This window comes from Durio zibethinus, chromosome 1 (genome assembly GCF_047325235.1).
Source record: "Durio zibethinus cultivar Kanyao isolate XHJ-2024 chromosome 1, ASM4732523v1, whole genome shotgun sequence".
Taxonomy (NCBI): domain Eukaryota; kingdom Viridiplantae; phylum Streptophyta; class Magnoliopsida; order Malvales; family Malvaceae; genus Durio; species Durio zibethinus.
In genome coordinates, this window is record NC_143162.1 from 38,299,363 (window position 1) to 38,322,264 (window position 22,902).

A 22,902-nucleotide genomic window follows, 5' to 3' on the forward strand; every position below is an offset into this window, starting at 1 on the left:
GGATTTAAATTACTATATACTACTAAAAATTTAGATCCCATATTGAATACAAAGACACTTATACTCTACATATGAACACGAAAAAGGTGAAGCAAACACCTAAAATTCAAAAACCTAACCTTATTTCTTTCTCTTGTGGCAATTGTAATAACGTATGTTTATCAAATGAAAATCCTGCCACCTCTGCCTCCTTACGAACCTCCTTAGACTTGGCCAGTCTCCCGGAAACCAAATAAATATTAATCAATCCACTAAAGTAAAACAATATATTCGTTTGGCTCCCATCCCATGTAGCAGGTAAATCATATCCGAAGTACACTATTATTATCATACTGATTTCCAGGTAACATTCCCAAAAGAGAAAAGTCCAACAATACCCAAAAAAAGGGGCTATCTGAATATTATTAAATGATAAATTATCTAAAATCTCATGTACAATCCCTTCCTTTTCTCATCACCTAATAACCATCTTCTCCAAGGTGGGAAAAAAAAAAAAAAAAAAAAAGAAACCATAGTGCCCTAACTAGCAAATAAATTTTAATATGCTGAGTCCTCCGAACTATACATCATCTGCAATAAAAATTCCTTGCGCTCCTCAGCTGGGCAACCAAACAAGGCTCTCACCCTCCCCGCATTTGCAATGAGGAAAGCGTAAGCCTTATAGCGCAACTGTGTATCAATACCTATGTTAACTAATTCTGCAAAAACTTCCTGCTCTGTGTAAACACGTGGTCGTCCTCTCTCTGCTATAAGATTCCCCTCCCTAATTGCATCTGCAACATCTTTAATTCTTCCCTTATGCTTTTAAGCTCTCTCTCAAGTAATTCAATTCTCGGGGCCTTACGTTTTTTCCCTTTCAATGATGTTGCAGACTGGGATGGTGCCTGAGAATCAGTTTGACTGGTATCATTCATGTCATTCTCCTCCATAGTTAGACCAAGTACATCTTGCAAAGGAATACAATCAAACAATCCTCCGCCAATTGAGCTGGCCCATTGACCACCTTTAGCTCCATCCTTCTTTTCTCTATCTTTAGCAAAAAGCATCAACAATTTATCGTAATTAGCAATTCTTGTAGTCATCCATTTTTTTGAATCAGGTTTTGACTGAGATGCAAAATAAAAAGACAACACAACAGAAGCTGGAAATTAGTTCCATAACTATAACCATGCACATAAGACAGATCATTTAAATAAGAATATTTTACCAACCTTTGCTAGTGCCTTCCACAATTCAGGCTTAGCAGTCCACATTTTAGTGTCTGGACTCCAAGCAAAACCACTTCTGCCCTTGAAAAGGTCATAACACTCATAAAAATTATGCTTCAGAGTTTTTATACGATTTTTCAGGTGACCTTTCTCAATTGGTATCCCAATCTTTTGATGCAATTCATTCACCATATTCTCATATGCCATTGTAGTGAAAACCTTATCAACCCTGTTTCCCAAGCTCTGCTGGTGCAAGAGAGCATCAATGAGGATATCATCCATAGGCTGTGTCCACTTTAACACATCCCTTTTATTCACATTAATATTCTTTGATTTACCCATTTTTCTTACCTGCACATTATCAATAAGATATTAGCAACAATAAAAATTGAAAGCATTAGGCACACCTAAATATTGGAAAAAATCAACTATAATCAAGTACTTAAAAGGGATTAAGTATAGTCATTAAGTTCAAATACTTCAGAGAATAAATAAAATTGCTATCGAAAATAACATCAGGTTCATGCATATCAATTGACAAAAAAGAATGAACCACATGGCTACCCATGTTGCCTAGTTGCCCATTAACAGAAACTGAAGTGCATCCTTAGAAATCGGCACTTCCTGAATGTGTATTCTGCATTTACAATGAACCTTTTTGTTTATGAATGGCTTTCACCCTTTTCATCGTTCAGTGCCTCTACATATAATAAAGCATTACGCTACATAAAGCCTAAGTTGAAGAATGGTGCCAACTTCATTCCCACTCTATGCAATAAGCATTACCCATCAAAAGAATATAATATACTAATAGAGAAAATATTTAATACACACGAATAAAATGGAAGTAATCTAACAACTTTTCATACAATTATTTGATGAATCCATTACATTCGTAAACTCATATCAGAGCAAACATTTGATAAACCACAGCCTATGAGGCCCCCAACTAATTCAATCCAAACAAAGATCAAAAACTTCCTTTTATGCATGTGTATAAAGGATATAGTGTCATCTTCATTGTCATTTAGGAAAAGTGAACCATAGGCTTAGGTTTTGCACAGCCAGGCACACTTTTAAGTACAAATAAGATACCAAATTCACTTCTCTTAAAAGGAAGAGAAAAAAAAAGACCAGAAGACAAGAAAATGTTCAATTGTAGTAATATAAGGTACAATGAAAAGAGCATCTGCTCATATACTTGTCAACAGGTGTAGTTACCTGAAATTCAGAGATCAAGCGTAAAAACATCATGTGCCCGAACTTTGCACCACAATTAAAAAGTTTTAAGAACATTTAACATGGACTCAATCACCCCATCTCCCCACCACCAAAAACTAAATAAAAAAAGTCCCAAACTAATCACGACAATCAAAAGATTGCATCAATGGTTTAGTACAATGATTAGATGAATCAAAAACTGAAAGCACCAATCTAGAATCTTCGAGAAAGAAAGACCAATTATATGGTTAGATTGCAAGAAGGGAACTTCAATAAACACCCATGGTTCACCATGGGCACTCTTCAATCCATGCATTGCAATCTCTTTCCTCTCAATCTCTCCTGCAAACCAAAAGGTAGAAGCCCCAAATATAAACAACTAAGCATTTAAAGATTTCCTAATTCTCATAATAGATAAAAGAACCCTAAACCCTGACATTAGTTTACTGAAAGCAATGCCATGATGAAAAAATGGAATTTACCAAACCCTAATTCGAAATTGCAGTGAGTGGGTATCACTTAATAATTACAAAGATTGACAAAACCAAAATCAACACGAAGGAGAATAAGAGCATAACAAAAACAAAGGATTGGTTAATGAAACGAAACCTGTTAAAGGAGTCGCCAACATTTACATGGATATCAACTTCGTCTTCATTGATTGGAAATTGCAGGCGGGCACCAAGTGCAAACCGGTAAAATCCACTTAACTAACATTCCGGGCCGATCTACAAAGTAAATATTTATTGAGGGCCTGTATGCTATTGGTTTCTCAAACCGGCCCATTACACTCAGCCGATTTTGAAGATTGTCATTTTAGTGATAAATAAAAAATAAACCAAAAAATTTTACCTTTTTATAATACTTAAACAAACTGAGATTTATTCCATCCCTTTGTTTTTCCTTAAAAAGTTCAATTGTTAATGATCAAGCTCTTATTGCCAAGTTTGTTTAGCAAAATAGTCGGTATACAGTTGAAAAAATTTGAAGAAATATGAATTCCTAATAGCATTATGCATAAAATGAGAAAATTAAAATCAAATAAACAGAAAGGAAAAATGTTTTGAGTTTACGATTTTTGAAACTAATAGCAATTAGTAATTCAATTGCATAAATCAAGGACGGTTGATTACTATAACCTGGGAGGGAGTTTTTTTTTTTTTACTAAATCAAAGGCAAACAAAACGACTCTTTCGTGAGGCACATCAACACATTTCTTTCAACGAAATGTTCAACCCCATAAGGTATCTCTAAGGCCAAGTCAAATTAGACTTTTTGAGCGTAAATATTGGGCATAAATTTGATAGTTAATATTAAAAATAAAACCGGCTTGCACATTTTTTCTAACCCTTATTTTCTTTTTCCAAGAACCCTTGTTTACTTTCTGGGTACGGAACATCTAACACTTTCATATATCATTATAAAAGAATACTAATCACTCTAAACAAGTATATCATCATCTGCCTTTGACTAAATTCGAATTAACTATAAAATAAAGTATTCTAACATACACTGTCCATCACAAAACATAACCATTGGATAAACACATAAACCATTGCCAGAAACTCGTTTCAGAGCATATTACCGCCCCAACAATAATCTATGGCAGCAAATGACATCACAATTTAAAAACCTCTAGTTTGCATTGTAAGGGGCGCTAGGTTTAGCTTGAAAGAATTATTCTACTCACTTGCCGCCCATGAAAATTGTCAACACGCTCATTAAACCCTAGGCATCAACAAACACCATAAACCCTCTAAACAGAAAAAAACAACAAACAAATAACCACAATTACATACAAGGCAAGCATCCATTAAAATTATCAGAAGCAAAAAACCTCAAGCCTGTCACAAATTGATTCATTATTATCATCTCAGTTAAAAAGACCTAACAAAATGACTTGTTCAATGTGAATCATCTACATAAATGAACCAGAAACATTGAAGCAAGCACCACATAACCTAATACCATCATGCGTATTATGATAAGAAAATAAAGTGAGTCGACTAAATGCTCTACAAAGGATTTATCTAAGCCATTCAACTGTAAATCAAAAGTACATATAGCAGCAAATCTCCCATCTACAACTATTAATTTCTGAAGCAAAAGAAACCAACAGGATTCAGAGGTACATTTTTCCCTTAGATGACAGTATGTGCATCTAAAAGAATAACATGGAAACATCAAAGCATTAACATAAGATGATCAAACACTATCACAGCCTACATTGATTATACTATCCTCCCTGGATCATCCTACTCATCATCATCTTCCTGCATAAAAAGAGAAAAAACCAGATTCAACAAGGTCCACAATAACCCACAAGATCAATAGCAGAAAAAAACAGAACCAAATTGCAAATCACCTCCCCACTGCCTTCATCATCATCATCCTCATCATTCACCTCAGACACAGACTTCTCAGACTCCACGTCATCATCTTTGGGACCCTCAGCCTGGAATTAATAAAAAAGATCATGAACTATTAGAGCTCATTACAAAGAGAATCTAACAAATAATTAAATTTAAAAAAATAAAACAAAATTACCTGTCTCTTATTGTAGGCTTTCATGTTCTTTTCATACTCAGTCTTTCGCTTCTCTGCCTTAGCAATATAAGGTGCTTTTTCCTAAATGCAAGTATTTTAAATTAATCAGAAAACAAATTCGGAATGTACTGTTTGAAACATTTTTAAAGATTAAAGCAGTAAAATACTTACAGCTTCAGACATGCTCTTCCATTTATCTCCACCAGCTTTGCCAACCTAAATTTGACCCCATAAGAAAAACCAAAATTAATTAAACTAAAAGGAATAAACATATGGCTATAAACAAAAAAAAATATATTGCTCATACTTACAGCAGCAACGGATTTGTTTTTAGGGTGATCCTTCTTGTATTGTTCACGGAACTCCTCCCTAAAATCACGGAATCAAGATTATCGAATTAGATAAGAGTTTGATATTAAATCAACAATATCATTCCTCGAAGCTAAATTTTGCATTGACCATAAGAAGAATCATTCAATTCACCTCTTAAATTGTAGTTTCTATGAAGAATGTAAACGCCAGAATTTTCTACGGAGCAAAACGAAAAATGAAAGAAAAACCGACAAATACAGGAGAGAATCGCGAAGGATTACATGAAAACGAAGAAGGCACTAGCAGGCCTCTTTGGCTTGTTTGGATCCTTAGCTGCCTTGCCGGATTTCTTTCCCGCTTTCGTGGTTGATTTCTTATTCACGGAGAGCCTATCAACAAATAAAGTCAAATAACAAGGAAAGTAAATCGTTAACTAGATCTGAGATCTTAGAACACGCCGTCTGAGGAGGCTAAAGAAAAACGAAGGAAAAAACAAAATCTTACTTTGAGCTCTTAGTATCTGACTTGGATTTACCTCCCTTCATGTTGAATCCTGTAATTAAAATCGCAGATCAATGAAAAATACAACAGAAATCGAAGGAAAAAGGGGGAAATTCGTGAAAAATCGATGAGAAACGAGGGAAATCGAAGGGGAATACCTGGTTGGTAAGCTAGGGTTACGGTTGAGAGAGAGAATGGGGAGAATATAAAAGAGAGAGAGAGAGAGAGAGAAAGGAAGACACGTGAGAGATTGAGGGGAGTTCAGAGGCCGCAAGGCGGAGATATTAAGTTGGGGCAAATTGAAATTCAATTGCGGACGAAATGAAAATTGGGGGGTTTAGGCGGGATTGGATATTGCATGCCACGTCATCGATCTGTGTGCTTTTATGTTATTGGCTACGCGAGTCTTAAGTTTATGCCTTTCCAGCTTCACCTCTCCCCCTTTTGTGTTTCCTTTGTGCTTCTTTGCTCTCACAGCAGACTCGGGTTCGCTTTCCTCCTTTCCTTTTGTAGACGTGTTTGCCTGGGTTGGGCATTGGGCTAAATAGGTAAATTCCTGCCCCCTGCCTCCCCCACCCAACCATCCCGATATAAATTATTGAGGTTTAATGGGCCTTTTTCTGAGCCCAATCCAATTAGCTCTAACATTTACTGGACAGCCTGCCTACAATATAAATAAAATGATTGAGATTCATTCAATGGATGTGTTCTTGCAAGTCTGGGACAACGAGCCCTTTGAACTTTTTGATTAATAATGTCTAAAATCTATAAAATAACCTTGATCAGTTGGTGAAATGCCGGATGCTTCCCCAGTCGAGAAACCCACCTTGTGTTGTTCTCTGGGAGTAATACAAATGCATGCATGTACCCTTATGGAAAAGTCCTTGCATTATATATAAAAATTGCTTAGAATACATATACTAGTATATAACTAATGCGTTTACATACAGACGTTGGATATGATACAATCAAGACTCAACCCCTCCGTATGTGTTAAACTCGTGATATATATGGCAAAAGTAATCTTTCATTTTGCATCTGATTAATCCATTAATTATATATATAGTTTCTTTCTAATGCATGTTTATACACAATTGTTATCAGCCGCATCATGAAACGGGAAATTATTAAGAGAAACGATAAGAGAAACTAGCACTTCATGTGGAGCACTACAATTTCCTTTTGTGATTTGGAAATCATATGTACTAGTACAATAAAACTAATGAAGAATTCTCAAAATCGATCAAACCGACCTGTGAGACAGACTAAAACTTGCCATCTTGTGAGAAGTGAGAAGGCCGGGAATCACCTTCTTCTTCTTCTTCTTCAATTGAGATTGCTCTGATGAGCTGAGGGAGGGGAAGTTTGCATTTTGAGTTTTGGACTTTTATTCTATGACCAAAAGCACATGAATACTCATGTCCACGTTTAATGTGAACCACACACTAAATCTACTAGGAAAAAGGAATAAATGATCTTAAAGTACATTTTGTCCATATTATTAGCTAGGCGGACCAAACTTTTTGGCTTTACCTCACCTCCAGCAATTTTCAAAGAATCTCCCACATTATTTTTCCTTGTTTGATTTCTTTTCATTAATAAGAGTGTTTTGCCACTGTGAAGCAATATGGACCCATTCATCAGGATCAAAGTGTTTGTCTGCCTTTCTTTCTTTCTAATTTGCTGCCCTTGAAATCAGCTAATCATCAACGCTAATTTTTTTTTCTTTGTTGATACCACCCCTAAATCAAGCAAAAGTTGTTCTGCTATCTGTAGCAGTAACTATACATGCATGATACTCTAATTTGAAAGAAAGATTCAAAATCGCTAGTAGCAAAAAATTTCAATAATCGGTGTGGCTGAGGCAGAGCAATCAAGCTGGCATAGCTGAGACAGTTGGCACCTTTCCTTCTGCTTCGTGGCTTCTCCACCAAGTCAAGTTACCCAACCAAAAATGGAAAACATTCTAATAAGGTAAGTAAAATAAATTTAGTATCATTTGGAATTTTCAGCCTTCTTTTTTTTGGTCATTTAGTTTTACTTGGAAACTAAAATTCAATTTTCAAACGTATTTGACGGAAATACCCTCCAACGGCTACCAGGAGTCGTAATTACCCGCGCGACCCGGCACTAAAATGCGCTGGGGCAAACCCGAATGACGAAGAACCTTCTCTTCGCCGCTAATTTACGCGTTTTTTTTTTTTTTTGCTCCATTAATTTCTCGGTTTCTTATCATGTATTGTATGGTAGCTACTAATTACCATCTTTGGTGCCGCTTCTTCCTCAATAAATTGAAACAGTGATTCAAACGGTATGGGTACGACTCTTTGCAGAAAACAAGTGGCCTGGTGAAGGCAAAAAGCCTTAACAGGAGAGGGAAATGGAGTGGCAAAATCAAGAATTGCAACAACAACGACAAGGAGAAGAGTATTTGCAGTACCATATTCAGAATGGGGTTTGCGGGAAGGTGATGACTGATGAACAGATGGAAGAACTGAGGAAACAGATCGTTGCCTATGCGGTCATTTCTGAGCAGCTTGCTGAGATGCACAAAGCCATGTCTGCCCATCAGGATTTCACTGGTTTTTTTCTTTTTTGGCTTTTCTCCTTCGAGTGCGTGTGTGTGCTCTAATCTGTGTTTTTGGTTCTGTACTTCTTTGCCTTGCACGGGGAAGTCAATGCTTGATTGATGTTTCTGTCCATCGACTTTTATCATGTTCCAAGATGAGTTAAAGCCTAAAGGAGTTTCTTTGTATTATGTTTATATTTCCTGTAATTTCGAAGTATATGCCAGTGAATAAGAAGCATGCATGAGAAAATTGCTGACAGGCATGGCTCTATCTTTATGGATGAATAATCAGTTTATTTATGCAAAAAGGACAACAGAAGTCGATTTAATTCTGTCAGTAGCATTTCTTTTCCCTTGATCCCTTCCCCAAATTGTTTTTGTCTAAAATCTGGCAATAATTAAGATCATTCATTGCTAAATGAAGACTGATGTGAGTATTAATTACTGGCGGTTATAATATTTCAATACTTAATTAGGGCTAGATTTGTTTGTGATACAGATTTAGCAATGGACTGGTAATGATGTTTAGACTATGAGGAGTATTGGTACGTTTCTTTATGGATGAATAATCAGTTTATTTATGCAAAAAGGACAACAGAAGTCGATTTAATTCTGTCAGTAGCATTTCTTTTCCCTTGATCCCTTCCCCAAATTGTTTTTGTCTAAAATCTGGCAATAATTAAGATCATTCATTGCTAAATGAAGACTGATGTGAGTATCTAATTAATTACTGGTGGTTATAATATTTCAATACTTAATTAGGGCTAGATTTGTTTGTGATACAGATTTAGCAATGGACTGGTAATGATGTTTAGACTATGAGGAGTATTGGTACGTTTCTTGTATACATAGTCAAAATAGATTGTTTATGGTGTTTAAGTGAAATGATTTAGGACTTCATTGTAAATTCTGAGATTGTTTCTCATTACTGACTGTATTGATTTTTTTCTGTGGTTGAGGAATAAGGTTGGGAAATCTCTACTGTGATCCAATAGCGGCCTCTGTTGCCCACAAGATCACAGCTAGACAGCGCTGGACTCCAACAGCATTGCAGCTTCAAATTCTGGAGAGTATATACGACCAAGGAAATGGGACTCCAAGCAAGCAAAAAATCAAAGAGATAACAGCTGAACTGGCCCAACATGGTCAAATTTCTGAAACAAATGTCTATAATTGGTTTCAGAACAGGCGTGCTCGTTCAAAAAGGAAGCTACAGGCCTCAGGTTCAATCAACGGCAATGCAGAAAGAGAAGCGGATGCAGAAAGTTTGGGTACAAAAGAGAAAAGGACCAAACCAGAAAGTCTGGAGTTTATAGATACGAAAGGGGTTGAAAGATTCTATTTCCAAAATTCTGATACAGGTACTAAAATGATTATTGGTTCAAATACTTAATATAGTGATTTTGGGAAGATGAAGCAGTTGGTTTTGGATCAAAACTAAGTTACTTCAGTTCTACTTTCTACTTTTTTTTTTTTTTTGGGGGAGCAGGAATTGATCACTTGATTGGTAATGCGGGAATTTCAGGAGACTATGATCCTTATAATAATCTAGTTGAACAATTTGGCTTGCTTGGATGAAGTTTTGGGGATTTCTTGTCATGCTTGGACTGAACCTGTTGGAGTTGATTTAGAGAGGCCCTTTGAGAAAGAAGTGTATAACCCGCAGAAAATTCTCAAGAATCAAGCTCAACATGATCTAATTCCAGAAAAGTTGCCTTTCTTTTTTGGCATGATCATGGTATTATTCTTTAGCTAAGCAAGTTAAGTTATGATTGATTTACGAGTTCCATTTTGAGTTCAGCTTATTACATGGTTGATACACATATGTTTGGTTTGTATTTCCCTTCTCCGTAGGAAGTCTTTAACCTAACCGCAAGCAATACAAGTAAAAATATTATAGGTTTTTGAGTGAACAAAATCAGTTCAAAGCTTTCGTAGCTTCTAAGTAACCATTGATATTGAAGTCCTACATATTTGTTGCTTAGATGCACATGAATAATCGAACATAATATAAGCAGCTACAAATGCTATGGTATGCTACATTCATCCTCCATCTTCCTAGTTCCTTGTGAGATGAGAAGAAAATTAGATAATAAATAGTAAAGAATGATTATGCATCCTATCACTATCAGTATTACAATATATATGGTAGTAAAATGATTATGCATTTACTTTACATGAAGATTTTAGAAGTACAAACATTTTCTCTATTTACATAACCAATAATTACTCCATACAAAGTCATTAGATCATTTTGCTTGTTTACTACATAGTTACAAAAATATATATTTATACAAGTCACATACATTCTGGATCTGGAACTACAAAATTGATGAGAGAGCAAAACTAAAACTTAAAAAATGTCCTATCAAACAGCAAACCCCAGCTTCATAAAATAGGCCTGGAAGACCATAATTGTTGCTGAAGGTGGTTTTGCTCTAAGGTATCTATCAGACTCAAAATAGTTAATTCACCAAAATGCACATCTTGCAAGAACCCACATCTCATCAAGCGAGGCTTTACCAAAAAAAAAAAAGCATGGCGAAAGTATGTAAAGGCAAATGGCATGTGTATGCCTAGCACTACTTAGAAAGTTTTAGCTGCAAGATAATAAATATAAAATGTTAGGAATTAGAGTGGACTAAATGTCTTGTGATTCTCAAAGCATTTCTTTGTATCTAACCTTTGATTTTGTAGTCCTTCGGCTTCCCCCTCCTAAGCCTGGCTGCTTCGGGGAATATGCAAACTTAGAAATGGAATTTAAAACAGCGGTCTTGTCCGTGCTTGAGCCATTAACCTGCAAGAAATCCTATAACAATATGTGTTAATGTTAGTATTTTTCATAGATAAGACAGCCAAAAACAACTTCCATGACTGAAAATAGCCTTCTTTTAAATCCTATAATCCTATGGAAACAATTTCAGCAAGTCCAGTCAGAAACTTTTTAGCATTCAAAATTTTTGGAAAGCATGTAACTAGGTCTTCTTTTGCATGAATGCTAAGTGGATGAATGAAAAACTATAAAATTTCTCCATTTTATCCTTAATTCTCAGCATTATAACAAAAAGGGAAAGCTGTCTTAGTATCATGACATATCGAGAAAAGACAAGGAATAAATGGAAGAACCATTAGGCCTAAAATTACAACTTACCTTATCCTTTGCTGCCTCGTCCCCTGCATCCTCAGGATTTTTAATTTCTAGAAAATCAAAGTAAAGCAGTATCTACAGATGAAAAGATCAGTCTCAAAGAAGCCTTCTAAAAATATAAAAAAGGGAGTATGACATTATTAGAAGAATCACAAAAAATGCAAAGTTATAAGACATCAAAGTTTAAATAACCTACCTTATTTAGCAACTGCAAATTTTTTTCGTCAGCTGCTTTGATTTGCACACCAAGACAATTGTTAGGGTTACTGCAGAAGGGGCAAAAGACCTTTTTGAATACACACCCATCATCTTCACGCCAAATGCCCTGTTCTCTGTCACCTTCAAGAGCTCTGTTCCAGAGTCTTGGATCAACTAATGAAATATCAGTTATTATAACTTTTACGGTTGGTAGTGTATTTGAATCACGACAAATGAATCTCTGTTTAAAAAGAGATAATACGTAGGCTTTTGATGACACAGTCAATGAGCAACTAAGATACAGCTGATTTTCAGGGCGGCCTAAAGGGCCTCTGCAGAGTAAACAGGAAATTCGTAATCTCTTATCCATAACAGGACAAAAGAAAATAGTATTGTCAGTAGCCAACGGCCATGGAATATTTGATTCCTTGGGATTGTTTTCTGCTGAACTAGTTTCAAATTCAATTCTGCGTGGTATATCTCCATTGGCTAGTTCCTCGAAACTCATAGAACCTGGAATTTGAGCAGGTGTATCACTGCCTCCTTCATCAACAAGGTTAATGAAGGGTGAACCCATGAATTTCCTCCTTTTTTGGATATAAGAACAAACACTAAGATTCAAAGGTGATTCTGTTTTTGGTATCAGGCTGGAGGTATTCTGATCGGCACCTTTTTCGGGGGTGAACATCGTCATAGATTCATAAATGGAAGGTTCTTCGTTCAGGCTTGTTGAAGACATTGGCTGAGATAAAAATTGATCCGGACACTTAGTTGAGGCCTGAATTATATTTGAACCAGAGTTACCATACTTAGATAAGGAACCTGGACTAGCTACAGAGATAACAGAATCCACAAAAGGTGTTTCCTTGACCATGAGAAAATCTGGATCTTCACTGGAAAATGTGATTGATGAAGTCTCAAAACACCTGCAAGAAGATGCTTTCAAGCCAATTATACCAGTGTGACATTTCTTTTTTTTTTTTTTAAATTAGCTATGTACCGTTAGATATAAGAAAGAACATCAAAAATAGTCCAAAAGCAAGCAAATGACCAAACAACAAAAATCTCTTAAAAGATACAGCCAGATTCATCAGTCAAATGGCATACACAAGCATATAGTTTCCTTTCATTACTCAGTAGAGAATAGAGGTGTTGATCGTTTACCGTGAATCTTTAGGAGAGCCACATTCTAGATCAATATATTCTTTGCAAATTTTCTTGTGCTTATCTACTTGCACACTTGTCTGAACTGCAACATCACTTTGAAGCTTCATTTGGGGAAAAGTGGCGTCATATTTTGCCAAAGATGGTGGTTGCTGTCCACAATGATTAGACTGGTTAAGTTGAAATTTTCTTTCTGGTAATCCTCAGCTTTGATCCATAGAAAGGGAATAATCCCCATTAAAGTTATTCAAATTCAAGTTACAAACCTTTTTCTTGCCAACCAGGTCCTGCAAACAAGTGAAGGCAGAGAAAACCTTATTTAACACCATTTTGAACAACAGTCCAGGCACAAGAAAATTTAATGGCTTGAAAGAAAGGAACATATACTAAGAAAGGCACTCAAAAGGGACCTTGACATCTCTGAAAAAGGATCTCAGCTCGTCTAATGTGCTCTCAAAACTTTCATACTTTCTAATGAATGGCCTTAGCCACTTTGAAATATATGCTCTATACTTTTCTTGCTCAAAACGCCAATCTGATCACAAAAAAATATATATTTCCATTTAAATAAACATTAAAAAAGAAAGTGAATATTACTATCCATTTTCACAATGTTATGAAGAATACTATCTCAACTGCAGCAAAATACCGAAAGCCAAATTTTAATTAAAAAATTAAATGGTTCGGATCTTTTCTAGAAAATTTGTAAAAAAAATAAAGAATACTTATTACCCATTCATGAGATATGCAAATCACAGCAAACCAAATGGATCACCAAATTCAAAATCATTACCTAATAGAATGATGGCTCCATAATCATATTTATGACGTATACAGCGTCCTGCAGAATAAAAGGTAGTTATCAAATAATACCCCTTTGAAGTACATAAAAATTAGGAAACTGTTTTTTTTCTTCAAGGGGAAATTTAGGGAGAATATATGCTTAAATGACATAATCAACTACATGTATATAACCAAAATATCATTCAAATACTTGAACCTACAGTATTATCAAATCACCTAATAAATATGTACAGGAAGAGTGAACGAATAGATAAATCTCAAGGTTGAAAATTTACAGGGCATACCAAGAGCCTGATTTAGAGCTCTGAAGGCTTGGTGGCAGTACCACTCACTTCCACTGAGAAGGTGTTTAGATGATTTGTAAGTGTCATTATATTTCTTCTTTAATGTGACCTGAATATCATTTCTGCAAAGTCTAAAGGAGTCAGAAATCGAGACAAATGACTTATTTTTCTTTGAAAACTTCAGCAACAGGTAAGAGTACGTACACATTCGGAAAGGGAATGCCAACAACTATCTTAGGTAGTCAAGAACTCACAATTAACAGTTAACAATCATACAACGGAATAAGCTTTTGTGCTTTTAAAGGTGTAAGCAAACAGCAGTTATTCAGAAGAAAAACGAACACATGTATAAGTGGACAGAAAGCGCAAAGTTAATGACTGAAACATAAGAAAAGAACAAGGCAAAAGGATACCACCACTCTAGCATTGTCATCAGAAAAATCTATGCCTTCTGAGACCTGCATGGAAAATATATGAATAATTTTTTAGTGAAGCACATAATGTATTTCCATAATTAAAAAGTGCCAATGTTTTTCCACAATTAAAAAGTACCAAAAACTGTCAAGTAAGACATAAGACGTTAAAAATTGTATTTCCACAAATTGGTCCAAAACAGACCAAATTGACCAAATCAATTGCAGGAATATAAAGTAGCCACACTTGGATACTCTGTCCCCAAGTAGAACAAAGAAACCAACCATTTTTTTTATTAAAAAAAAAAAAGAAGTGGTCTCCTGACAGTCAAGAATTGAGAAGGAAAAGAAGCAACGCAAACCTTTCCTCTGAAAACTGCAAGAAAAGCAGCTCCTTTACGGTTAGTAACTTCTGTGGACTCTATCACATTGTCTTCTGTTTTTTTCATCCTTCTCTTTCTCCCAAGAGCTGCTTTCTTGCCTCTAGATATTGAATCATAATAATCTTTCATAACAGTTTCAAATTCTTCCTGATTACCTCCTCTTGGCTCTGCACAGATACCACTAGATCAGATTTAAATCCAATAAGAGATATCCAAGCATGAACAATATAATGAGTTATACATGCTGAGTAAATCAGGCCATCTTCAACATCAATACAAAGGTCCAGCCAAATATGCAGAGAAACGAAGTTTTAAATTGCAATTTCTAGCAAAAATTAAGCATTGCGCTCAATCGTATGAGATCTAGGAAAGGGACAAAATATGCAATACCAACAAAAAGGGGCTTTCTAGCATTAAGTCGCGACCATTGGCCTGTTTTTCTCCAACGATTGCAAAGTTTCTCCATCAGCTTGTAACTTGGAAAGAAAATAAGAGAGCCACCCGGAACAATTTTGCAAATTTCTTCTAAGGATTTACCAAGTGCATCCTTCAGAACGAAAAATATAGATATGCTAATGTCAAAAAATAATTCACTCTCGATCAAACAAAAAAACAATGCCTCAAAAAACAATATACCTGGAAAGCATATTGATCAGTTGTTTTGTAACTTGCATCCAATCGATAATTACCTGGACCATGAGAGATTATAGCAGACCACACCTACAACAGAAAAGTTGATAACTCATACGTGAAACAAGTGGAAATAAGAATCATAAGAATGAGGCAAATAAAATTTGTACCTGGGATTTAACATCAATAACATGAGGAGCCTCCAAACAGTTTCCAAACTGAACTCCAAGTTCAGATGAGAATGAGTTCATTGGTGACAACGTCCTAAATTACAGAAAATTATTATTAAAATTAAAAGTGGAAAAACTATTTGGAAATGCAATGAGCCCGAAGAAACCAGTAAATGGAAAAGGACATAAACGTAAATTTGAGAACCATCCCTAAATTGCATCACAGTGTCAGCATCGTATATGGCAACTTCCTTCTGAAAGGTTGGCACACTGATGGGATGACAGCATATATTATGTGTATCAATCAGATATTAAAAAGATACTTTTGGAGAAGATGTCCTTCCAGATAAGTAGTAGTGGTTAATGGCATTATTGGCTTTGACTTGGCTAGTGTAAAACTTACTAGGAAATTTTGGGACACAAGATACTAAAAGCTTGCACAAAGCTGAAAATAATTTGTTAATGCAGAGAAGGTTCATTAATGCAAGGGCAGCAACTGAAATGTTCAAATAAGGATCAATCTTACCCAGATGTTAGAATGACAGAGAATGAAAGATCAGCAATGTCTCTAAAAACAACCGCTGGATTTAAGCACCACAAACTTAAAGAACATATCCAACTGCCAAAAGCATTTTCTGTACACAAAATACTGTCAATAACCTTTCTGTTTTAATCAAAAGAACAGAAATTACAAAGGCAATAAGTCAATAACCAAAACCGAGTTCTCTAGTGAAACTTTTGAACTCTCATAGCAATTGAAAGAGAACAAATAACAATATAAACCAGCGGCATTCTATCAACCTATGGCTATTATTATCTAAATTCTTTGTAAGCTATGAAACTTGACTCTGCCTAGAAGTTGCAAAATCAACATATCAATCATCTCATTTACTAATATTAACATGGCTGATATTTTCTCTGAAAGTTTACTCACAGCATGAGATGGATACTGTCCACATCAAAATGACAGAATAAAAACATATTAATAAATTCATTAAGCACTTACTGCCATCCTTTTTAAGATATCTTTGTAGAGCAAGCTGATAATCAAACATGTGAGAACCATTTCTTGAGAAGAAATATGTCAGTGAAGAGAACAGCCCTGTAATGCATTTCTTGACATAGTCAAAACCAATATTAAGACTGCAAGGGTTTTTAATTAGCTAAAAACATGAAAAAGAAAATATGTACCTTCCAAGGCTATCACAGAGTTGCCACTTAAATGAGGTACATCTGACTCTGCATCAGAAGCAGCTCTGATTGCCTTGAATAAAATGTGGTTCATAATCAGTGTAAAAGTAAAAATCGAGACTCAAAGTGTTGCTAAGTAAAGTACCTTTGTTGCACAGTCTAGCAAGATAGGGAAGCATTGCTGTGAAATGTTAGCTTCTTCAAGTTGTCTTAATGCCTTGTCACCAGTCCAGCTATAAGATATGATAATAGAAACATAAAAGACCATCTAAATCAAATGCTAGCAGAAACAAACATGAGAGTCACACCTAATAAAACTTAGGTTAAAACCTTCTCATTCAATATTATTTGCAGGAACTAAGGTGAAAACTGACAGTTTCATTAATTTCTTTATTACAAAAGCAAGCATAACATGTCACAGGATGAAAAACGTATATTATCCCTAAAACTGTTATATGAACATGGGTGTGTCTACCATCTAAATAGTACAAAAACGAAAAATAAAAAACACTGGTTAGGGGGAAGAAGAATAGAGAAAAGAATAAATACAAAAAGGTTCCTATAGACAAGAACAGTAACTATGCAAGAAAATATAATATTACCAATCTAGTTTCAATGTGATTGCAGACATAATGCATTTTACAGAGTACATCCAGCTTTTAAAAGCTCAGTTAGTTCAAGAGAGCGCCAGACCATAAAGTAGATGTTAAAAAGAATGTGAAGTGTGCTTAAAAAGAAAGATTAAGGTTATTGAATTATATTGGCCAACATGACAGTTCCACGAGGAGAGATAAGGATAACCACAACAATAAGGTTCTTTCCAAAACTTACAAGGATAAATAATGCTGAAATTCATGCTCTTCTAATTTGCTTTTCCTCTGCTCAATCCAACCTATTAGGTCCTACACATTCACAACACCAATGATTGGAACCACAAATTAACTATTGTAATGTCAGACCTGACTTGCTCAAGAAATGACTTTCCCTACCCGTGTCATTTCATACAATGGTTGGTAAATTGAGGCATTGATCATGTGGAGTTGCTCTAGCTCCATCTGCAGTTCTTCCATAGCATATAATTGCTATAAGAATTAGAATCCTAGCATGATAAAGTAGTAGTAAAAGTTTCTTAACCTACTGAGCAAAGCATCTTCTTCAAGATCCACACTTCCAGCTTCACGAGCAATATCCTCTAAATTGCTGTAACAAGAGAAACTCTTTTGATATCAGATCTTGGCAAACAATTCAAATATTAAAGGAAGTCAAATCTCAATCAGTCATCCCTGATGGCATGGGAAGTCATTTGTAAACAACTTGAGTTTGTTTATACATCTAGTCTGGCAAGCAATAGGCAGCCTCAACTATTGTACACAAATCATTTTCAAAACCTTCTAGAAGGATGCTAGCATCCTAAAGAGATGTTTCGGACATCCTTTAGGCTCAACCAAATCACATCTATCGCATCATTTCTATGTAGATGCAAGGAATGAAACAGAACATCAACTGCAGCAGCATGTATTATTCAGCACATAATTGTCAGGAAATCAAAAACTTTAACTAACTATTTTTAGTGGATCTGAGATTGCAGAAGTCTGAGGAGTTTGTGTACTACAAACTAAAGAAAAGTGAAAAACAAGGGGAAATAAGGAGAACCTACTTCTACCTTATATCCCCACCAAGGTAGAGGTCAATGACATGATACTATGGATATCATCTCCCACCTCAAGTTTCTAAGCTGAGGATTAGCAACCTTTATTAAGGAGGTTGACATACTTGAGCATTCCTTAACCATATAAAAGCACTGAAAGATCAAAGAAAATGTAACTTTATGGTACTTCAGATACTTTCAACCCATAAAAAAGGCAAATTGACTACCCCAACTCAACCAAATTAAAGGGCAGATCAAATCTATAGAAATAATTATTCATTAAAATCAAAATTGGTAGCATAGAATGTTTGCTTCTGCAAAAATTTATCAGAAACCAATCAGATGTTCATCAGAAAATGATTGAGGAAGTTGGCAGAAACATACTGAGCTTCATCAAGAATTAGAATGGCTCCTTTGATATCTACATCCATTGCTCCTCGAATAACAGGATTGATGATGTAGGAATACGGGCAAAAAACCAATTGTGCATCATCTGCCATGTAACGTGCAGCATAAAATGCACATCCTGGAAAATGAAAAGAGCCCTTAGTCAGATTCTGAAAAGCCACATAGTGGTAGAAACATATTTGGAAAAAGAAAAGGAAAACCTTTAACAACTTGTCCAACTTTGACAAGGTCTTCAATGTCATGGACCTCGTGACAGCCTCCTTTCCTAAGTGAGGAATGGCATTTGACTTTAAGCATATTTCTGCTTGCAATGTGTAATTACTTGTGGTTATACTTAGTCCAAAATTGACAGTGGAATCATGGACAACCAATACTAAGACACCATAAATGGATATCAAACAGAGAAACAACTCACTTATATTCAAAGCATCCTTCCTCTCGGTTCCTCAAAAGAAGCTTGCTGTCAAATTTCAGTAGCATATTTAGTATGAAAAAGCAATGGAAATTATACTGGAGAAGAAAAAAAAGAAAACAAATTTTGAGGTCAGACTCCAGAAAATGCACCATTCTTCATCAATATTCTCCTTTCGAAGGACATGGGGATTTGTGCAATAATGTTTCCTTGAAGCCTGAGAAATTTTTAAAAGAATCAAAAGCTGACAAATTTTCCATAAGAGAGTTTGTGAAACATGGCAACTAAAATCATGTAAAAGAACTCTATTGATAAGCAGCTTTCCAATAAAAAAGAAAAAAGTCAAAATGAAGAATAGGTAAAACGTACCAATACTGCCATTGGCACTCGATAAGAAGTTTTCCTGTATTCACGAATCACTTGAGAAATTTGTGAATGTGTCCTCCTGATGTTAATGGGAAACCACCGTACTTAAGTAACAGGTCCACATTCAATTATACAAGTTCTTGCAGATTTTTACACTGATGGATGCAATGAGAATATTGGCTCTGTTATCAGGAGAATTTTAAAGGCTTAAACATCAATAACTCCAAACACAATACCAACTCCGAAAGTACCACTTTCTATCTCAGAAAAATGAATGGAATAATCTGTAGTGTCCTTTTTCACTCAACCTATCCCACAAATCTTTGCTCCTGTCGTTGCCGCTAGGCAACAAATTTTGACAATAAGTACTAATTCAGATTATTTCAGAACCATCTTCATATTTGAATGATAGTTTGAAAGCCAAAAAAATGAAAAGGGTAACTTAAATAGAGTATGACCTCAAAAAGAAACCAGCTTAAGACAAAACATAAGTAATAATAAAATAAAATAACCAAAACGGTAACTTGATTCAATAATTAAACTTACGAAGCATAATATATGACAGGAGCCAACTTTTTCTTCTTTTTCTTGCTATTTGCAGCTTGCTGAGGTGGCTGTGAACTCTCTGATGGTGGAATGCCTAAGACAATAATCAAGGCCCGTCAGGGAATCTTCAATATGGAGGAACACCACTGATTCTATGACTTCAAAATTGGAGCAATACTGTAAATCGAGCTCCTCAATTATCAAACAATGAATGCTGAGAAAACATTATAAACTTACTTAAATGTTGCGTTTCGGGGATAAAACCACCGCCGTGACCGAGAGGATCGGTGATGGCCTCCGGAGCAGGTGTGGAGTGGGGCAGATTGCCTTGTAGATTCTTGAGCGCATAATTCTGTTGCCATGCTAGAGTGGAGCAAAGAAGCGAGAGTGATTTGCCAGTACCGGTGGGCGACTCGAGCAAGGCGTGACAACGGCCTTCTTTCTGAGCCCGATCCAGCGTTGATATGACTCTGTACATGAAGGAGAACTGCGCGCCGTACGGCTTGTATGGGAATTCCACTGGAATTCTCGCAATATTGTACACATTTTTGGGATTCTCGGAGTTTTTCAAGTTAGGGTTAGGCTTAGGGTTTGCCCCTGCTCCAGGTTGTGAAGACATCATTTCTTTGGGTTCCAGAGATAGTGTATGAAATGGACGCTTGACGGCTTGAGACTGGAGATTTATAAGTGGGAAGAGATGTTTTGGCGGGAGTTTTGCTTCAGAAATTTGATAATGGCGGTCCGAAATATTTTCACATATTAATCAGAATGAGAAAAGGGCCAGGCCCCATATAAAATACAAACAAACATACGAAAACGCATCACCAATCAGCATGTGGATTAATAAGCAGAAGCCCATCCGGTGGAAATAGAGAAGAGACCAATTGGATCTGAGTGGACGAAATCCAGTCAGAGTCTTTTTCACGCTCAAACACTTTGCCATGGTTCAACCTTTTTATAAGAGGGTAAGATTCAAAATAAAACAAATTATGGGTTGTTACAAATATTTGGGCCAGGTATGAATAAATTCCGCCCATAATATAATAAATTGATAAAAATTATTAATATTTATATATAATTTTTAAAATATAGGTGAAATATTCTCAAAATATAACTTATTAGATATAGTAAAAGTAAAATATTATTTATAAAAATAAAAATTAAGAAAATTATTTAATTTTTTAATAGTAAATTAAACTAATGAATTTTAAGTCAACTACCATCTATTTAAATAGATTGGATAACCATTTATCATATCGTCTAATATGTCAGCTTACTTTTATTTAGCCACATATCCCATTCTCATCAAATGATTAGTTTATGATACAAATATAACTACATTTTGTTATAGTGATGAATACTATAATGCTAAAATAGTAAAACTTGTAATCTACCTTGGTTTTGTCAGCACATTCATAACGATTTTTTAATATAATAAAAATTTTATTATTTACAAAATAATATCTAAAATAAACAAATTAATACATTTAAGGTGAGGCATTATCATCTCAACCAAATTCTTATATTTTTATTTTAAGAATCATAAAAAATTTTAAACGGATGTTTAATGGGGGTAAATCTATATATTTTTCCCCAAAATATTACTGTTAGTTATTTAATTTCAATATTTAATTTAGAATAATATGATTTTAGAGAAAACTGACAGATTTTTAACAGTACCAAAAGTCTCATAATCAAAAATTCATATCTCCGTATGATATTATAGGATTCCGATGAAGAAAATAACATTATTTTCAAATTTAACATGATTAAAAAATTGTGAAATAACTATTATCATATTGAAAAACATGTATGGAAATAAATGTAGTCAATTGTAGGTTTTCGTTGATAAAAAAATTTGGTTTATATATGACTTTTGACATGAAAAACGCATTAAATAATCTCTTAAAAAAATAAATTGGATTATTTAAAGCGTTTCTGTAAAAAGAACGCTTTAAAAAATCTCAACAAATTTTTACAATAAAATTATTGAAGATATTTTTTGTTAAAAATACACAAAAAGAATTGACTTTCAAGCTGTATGAGGTAGGAAACTCTCAAGTACAGTTATAAGGGAATGAATTGACCTGCTTATTCTGATCGAGGAGAACAAGCCATTTGACAAGGGGATTCTGAAATAACGAAGGCTTGGTTCGATAAAGCTGCTAAGTATTGGAAACAGGCTATAGCACTTACTTATGGTAATTATATTGAAGTGTACAATTGGTTAAAGATCACGAGGCGTTTCGAATAAGAACAAAAGCTATATGTTTATTTATTATTTTTGGATTAAAAATTCTAATTAGAAATTAGAAAATTCTATTACTATTAACCTTCATTCAAAATTTTTATAAGGATTATTCAATATGTTTTTGGTAAAAAATATATTGAATAATCCTCTGTATTTTTTTATTATTATTGAAGGTATTTTTTATAAAAAACGTATTGAATAATCTATTTCAAAAAATTAAATGGATTGGAGTTATTCAATGCGTTTTTATGTGAAAATGTCTTTAATTATTTTCTCTAAATTTTTTTAGGGATTATTGAAGGCGTTTTTTTTTTTTTTTTTTTTTTTTTTTTTTTTTTCAGAAATAACTTGAATAATCACTTTACAATTTTGAAATATGATTATTCAAGGCATTTTTTACTATAAACGCCTTAACTAATTTTATTCAATTTTTTTCTAATGGATTATTTAAAGTATTTTTTCATAAAAAAATGAAGAGATAATTCAAAGCGTTTTTTAGACAAAAAACGCATTGAATAATAACAAAAA

General features: G+C 34.6%; 4 protein-coding genes and 1 non-coding gene across 8 annotated transcripts; 1 reads left to right on the top strand and 4 right to left on the bottom strand.

Moving 5' to 3' along the window:
- Positions 1 to 374: 374 nt before the first annotated feature.
- Positions 375 to 4,299, bottom strand: LOC111312916 (uncharacterized). Of its 2 annotated transcripts, XM_022913657.2 has the most exons (4): positions 3,039 to 4,299; positions 2,430 to 2,771; positions 1,212 to 1,559; positions 375 to 1,106 (listed from the first exon to the last, which is right to left on the bottom strand). In XM_022913657.2, exons 2-4 carry the CDS (start codon positions 2,502 to 2,504, stop codon positions 747 to 749), a joined length of 783 nt encoding a protein of 260 aa, XP_022769392.2. In that variant the 5' UTR covers positions 2,505 to 2,771; positions 3,039 to 4,299; the 3' UTR covers positions 375 to 746. The 2 variants fall into 2 exon arrangements, with proteins under 2 accessions (XP_022769392.2, XP_022769395.2); XM_022913660.2 differs by lacking the exon at positions 2,430 to 2,771.
- On the bottom strand, positions 2,393 to 2,456 carry LOC149520634 (small nucleolar RNA snoR101). The gene has a single exon (XR_016326597.1). It is a non-coding gene; the product is annotated as a small nucleolar RNA snoR101 (small nucleolar RNA).
- Positions 4,300 to 4,440: 141 nt separating the features above from the next.
- On the bottom strand, positions 4,441 to 6,041 carry LOC111312918 (high mobility group B protein 2-like). The gene is made up of 8 exons (XM_022913664.2): positions 5,948 to 6,041; positions 5,793 to 5,841; positions 5,570 to 5,677; positions 5,288 to 5,345; positions 5,148 to 5,192; positions 4,977 to 5,057; positions 4,795 to 4,884; positions 4,441 to 4,702 (listed from the first exon to the last, which is right to left on the bottom strand). Exons 2-8 carry the CDS (start codon positions 5,831 to 5,833, stop codon positions 4,685 to 4,687), a joined length of 441 nt encoding a protein of 146 aa, XP_022769399.1. The 5' UTR covers positions 5,834 to 5,841; positions 5,948 to 6,041; the 3' UTR covers positions 4,441 to 4,684.
- Positions 6,042 to 7,937: 1,896 nt separating this feature from the next.
- LOC111312917 (WUSCHEL-related homeobox 8-like) lies at positions 7,938 to 10,196 on the top strand. 2 transcript variants are annotated; one of them, XM_022913663.2, is made up of 3 exons: positions 7,938 to 8,371; positions 9,318 to 9,719; positions 9,884 to 10,196. In XM_022913663.2, exons 1-3 carry the CDS (start codon positions 8,170 to 8,172, stop codon positions 9,934 to 9,936), a joined length of 657 nt encoding a protein of 218 aa, XP_022769398.1. In that variant the 5' UTR covers positions 7,938 to 8,169; the 3' UTR covers positions 9,937 to 10,196. The 2 variants fall into 2 exon arrangements, with proteins under 2 accessions (XP_022769398.1, XP_022769396.1); XM_022913661.2 differs by having other exon boundaries at positions 7,943 to 8,371; positions 9,848 to 10,196.
- Positions 10,197 to 10,262: 66 nt separating this feature from the next.
- On the bottom strand, positions 10,263 to 21,104 carry LOC111312919 (RAD3-like DNA-binding helicase protein). Of its 2 annotated transcripts, none has more exons than XM_089741449.1 (29): positions 20,361 to 21,104; positions 20,124 to 20,217; positions 19,581 to 19,656; positions 19,364 to 19,428; positions 19,215 to 19,259; positions 19,000 to 19,100; positions 18,776 to 18,917; positions 17,882 to 17,943; positions 17,733 to 17,806; positions 17,575 to 17,645; positions 16,889 to 16,976; positions 16,744 to 16,816; positions 16,559 to 16,654; positions 16,079 to 16,187; positions 15,553 to 15,646; positions 15,389 to 15,472; positions 15,143 to 15,299; positions 14,732 to 14,919; positions 14,370 to 14,414; positions 14,161 to 14,189; positions 13,957 to 14,078; positions 13,662 to 13,709; positions 13,279 to 13,403; positions 13,135 to 13,155; positions 12,869 to 13,020; positions 11,703 to 12,630; positions 11,510 to 11,581; positions 11,042 to 11,155; positions 10,263 to 10,958 (listed from the first exon to the last, which is right to left on the bottom strand). In XM_089741449.1, exons 1-29 carry the CDS (start codon positions 20,743 to 20,745, stop codon positions 10,941 to 10,943), a joined length of 3,678 nt encoding a protein of 1,225 aa, XP_089597575.1. In that variant the 5' UTR covers positions 20,746 to 21,104; the 3' UTR covers positions 10,263 to 10,940. The 2 variants fall into 2 exon arrangements, with proteins under 2 accessions (XP_089597575.1, XP_022769400.2); XM_022913665.2 differs by having other exon boundaries at positions 11,042 to 11,167.
- Positions 21,105 to 22,902: the final 1,798 nt, after the last annotated feature.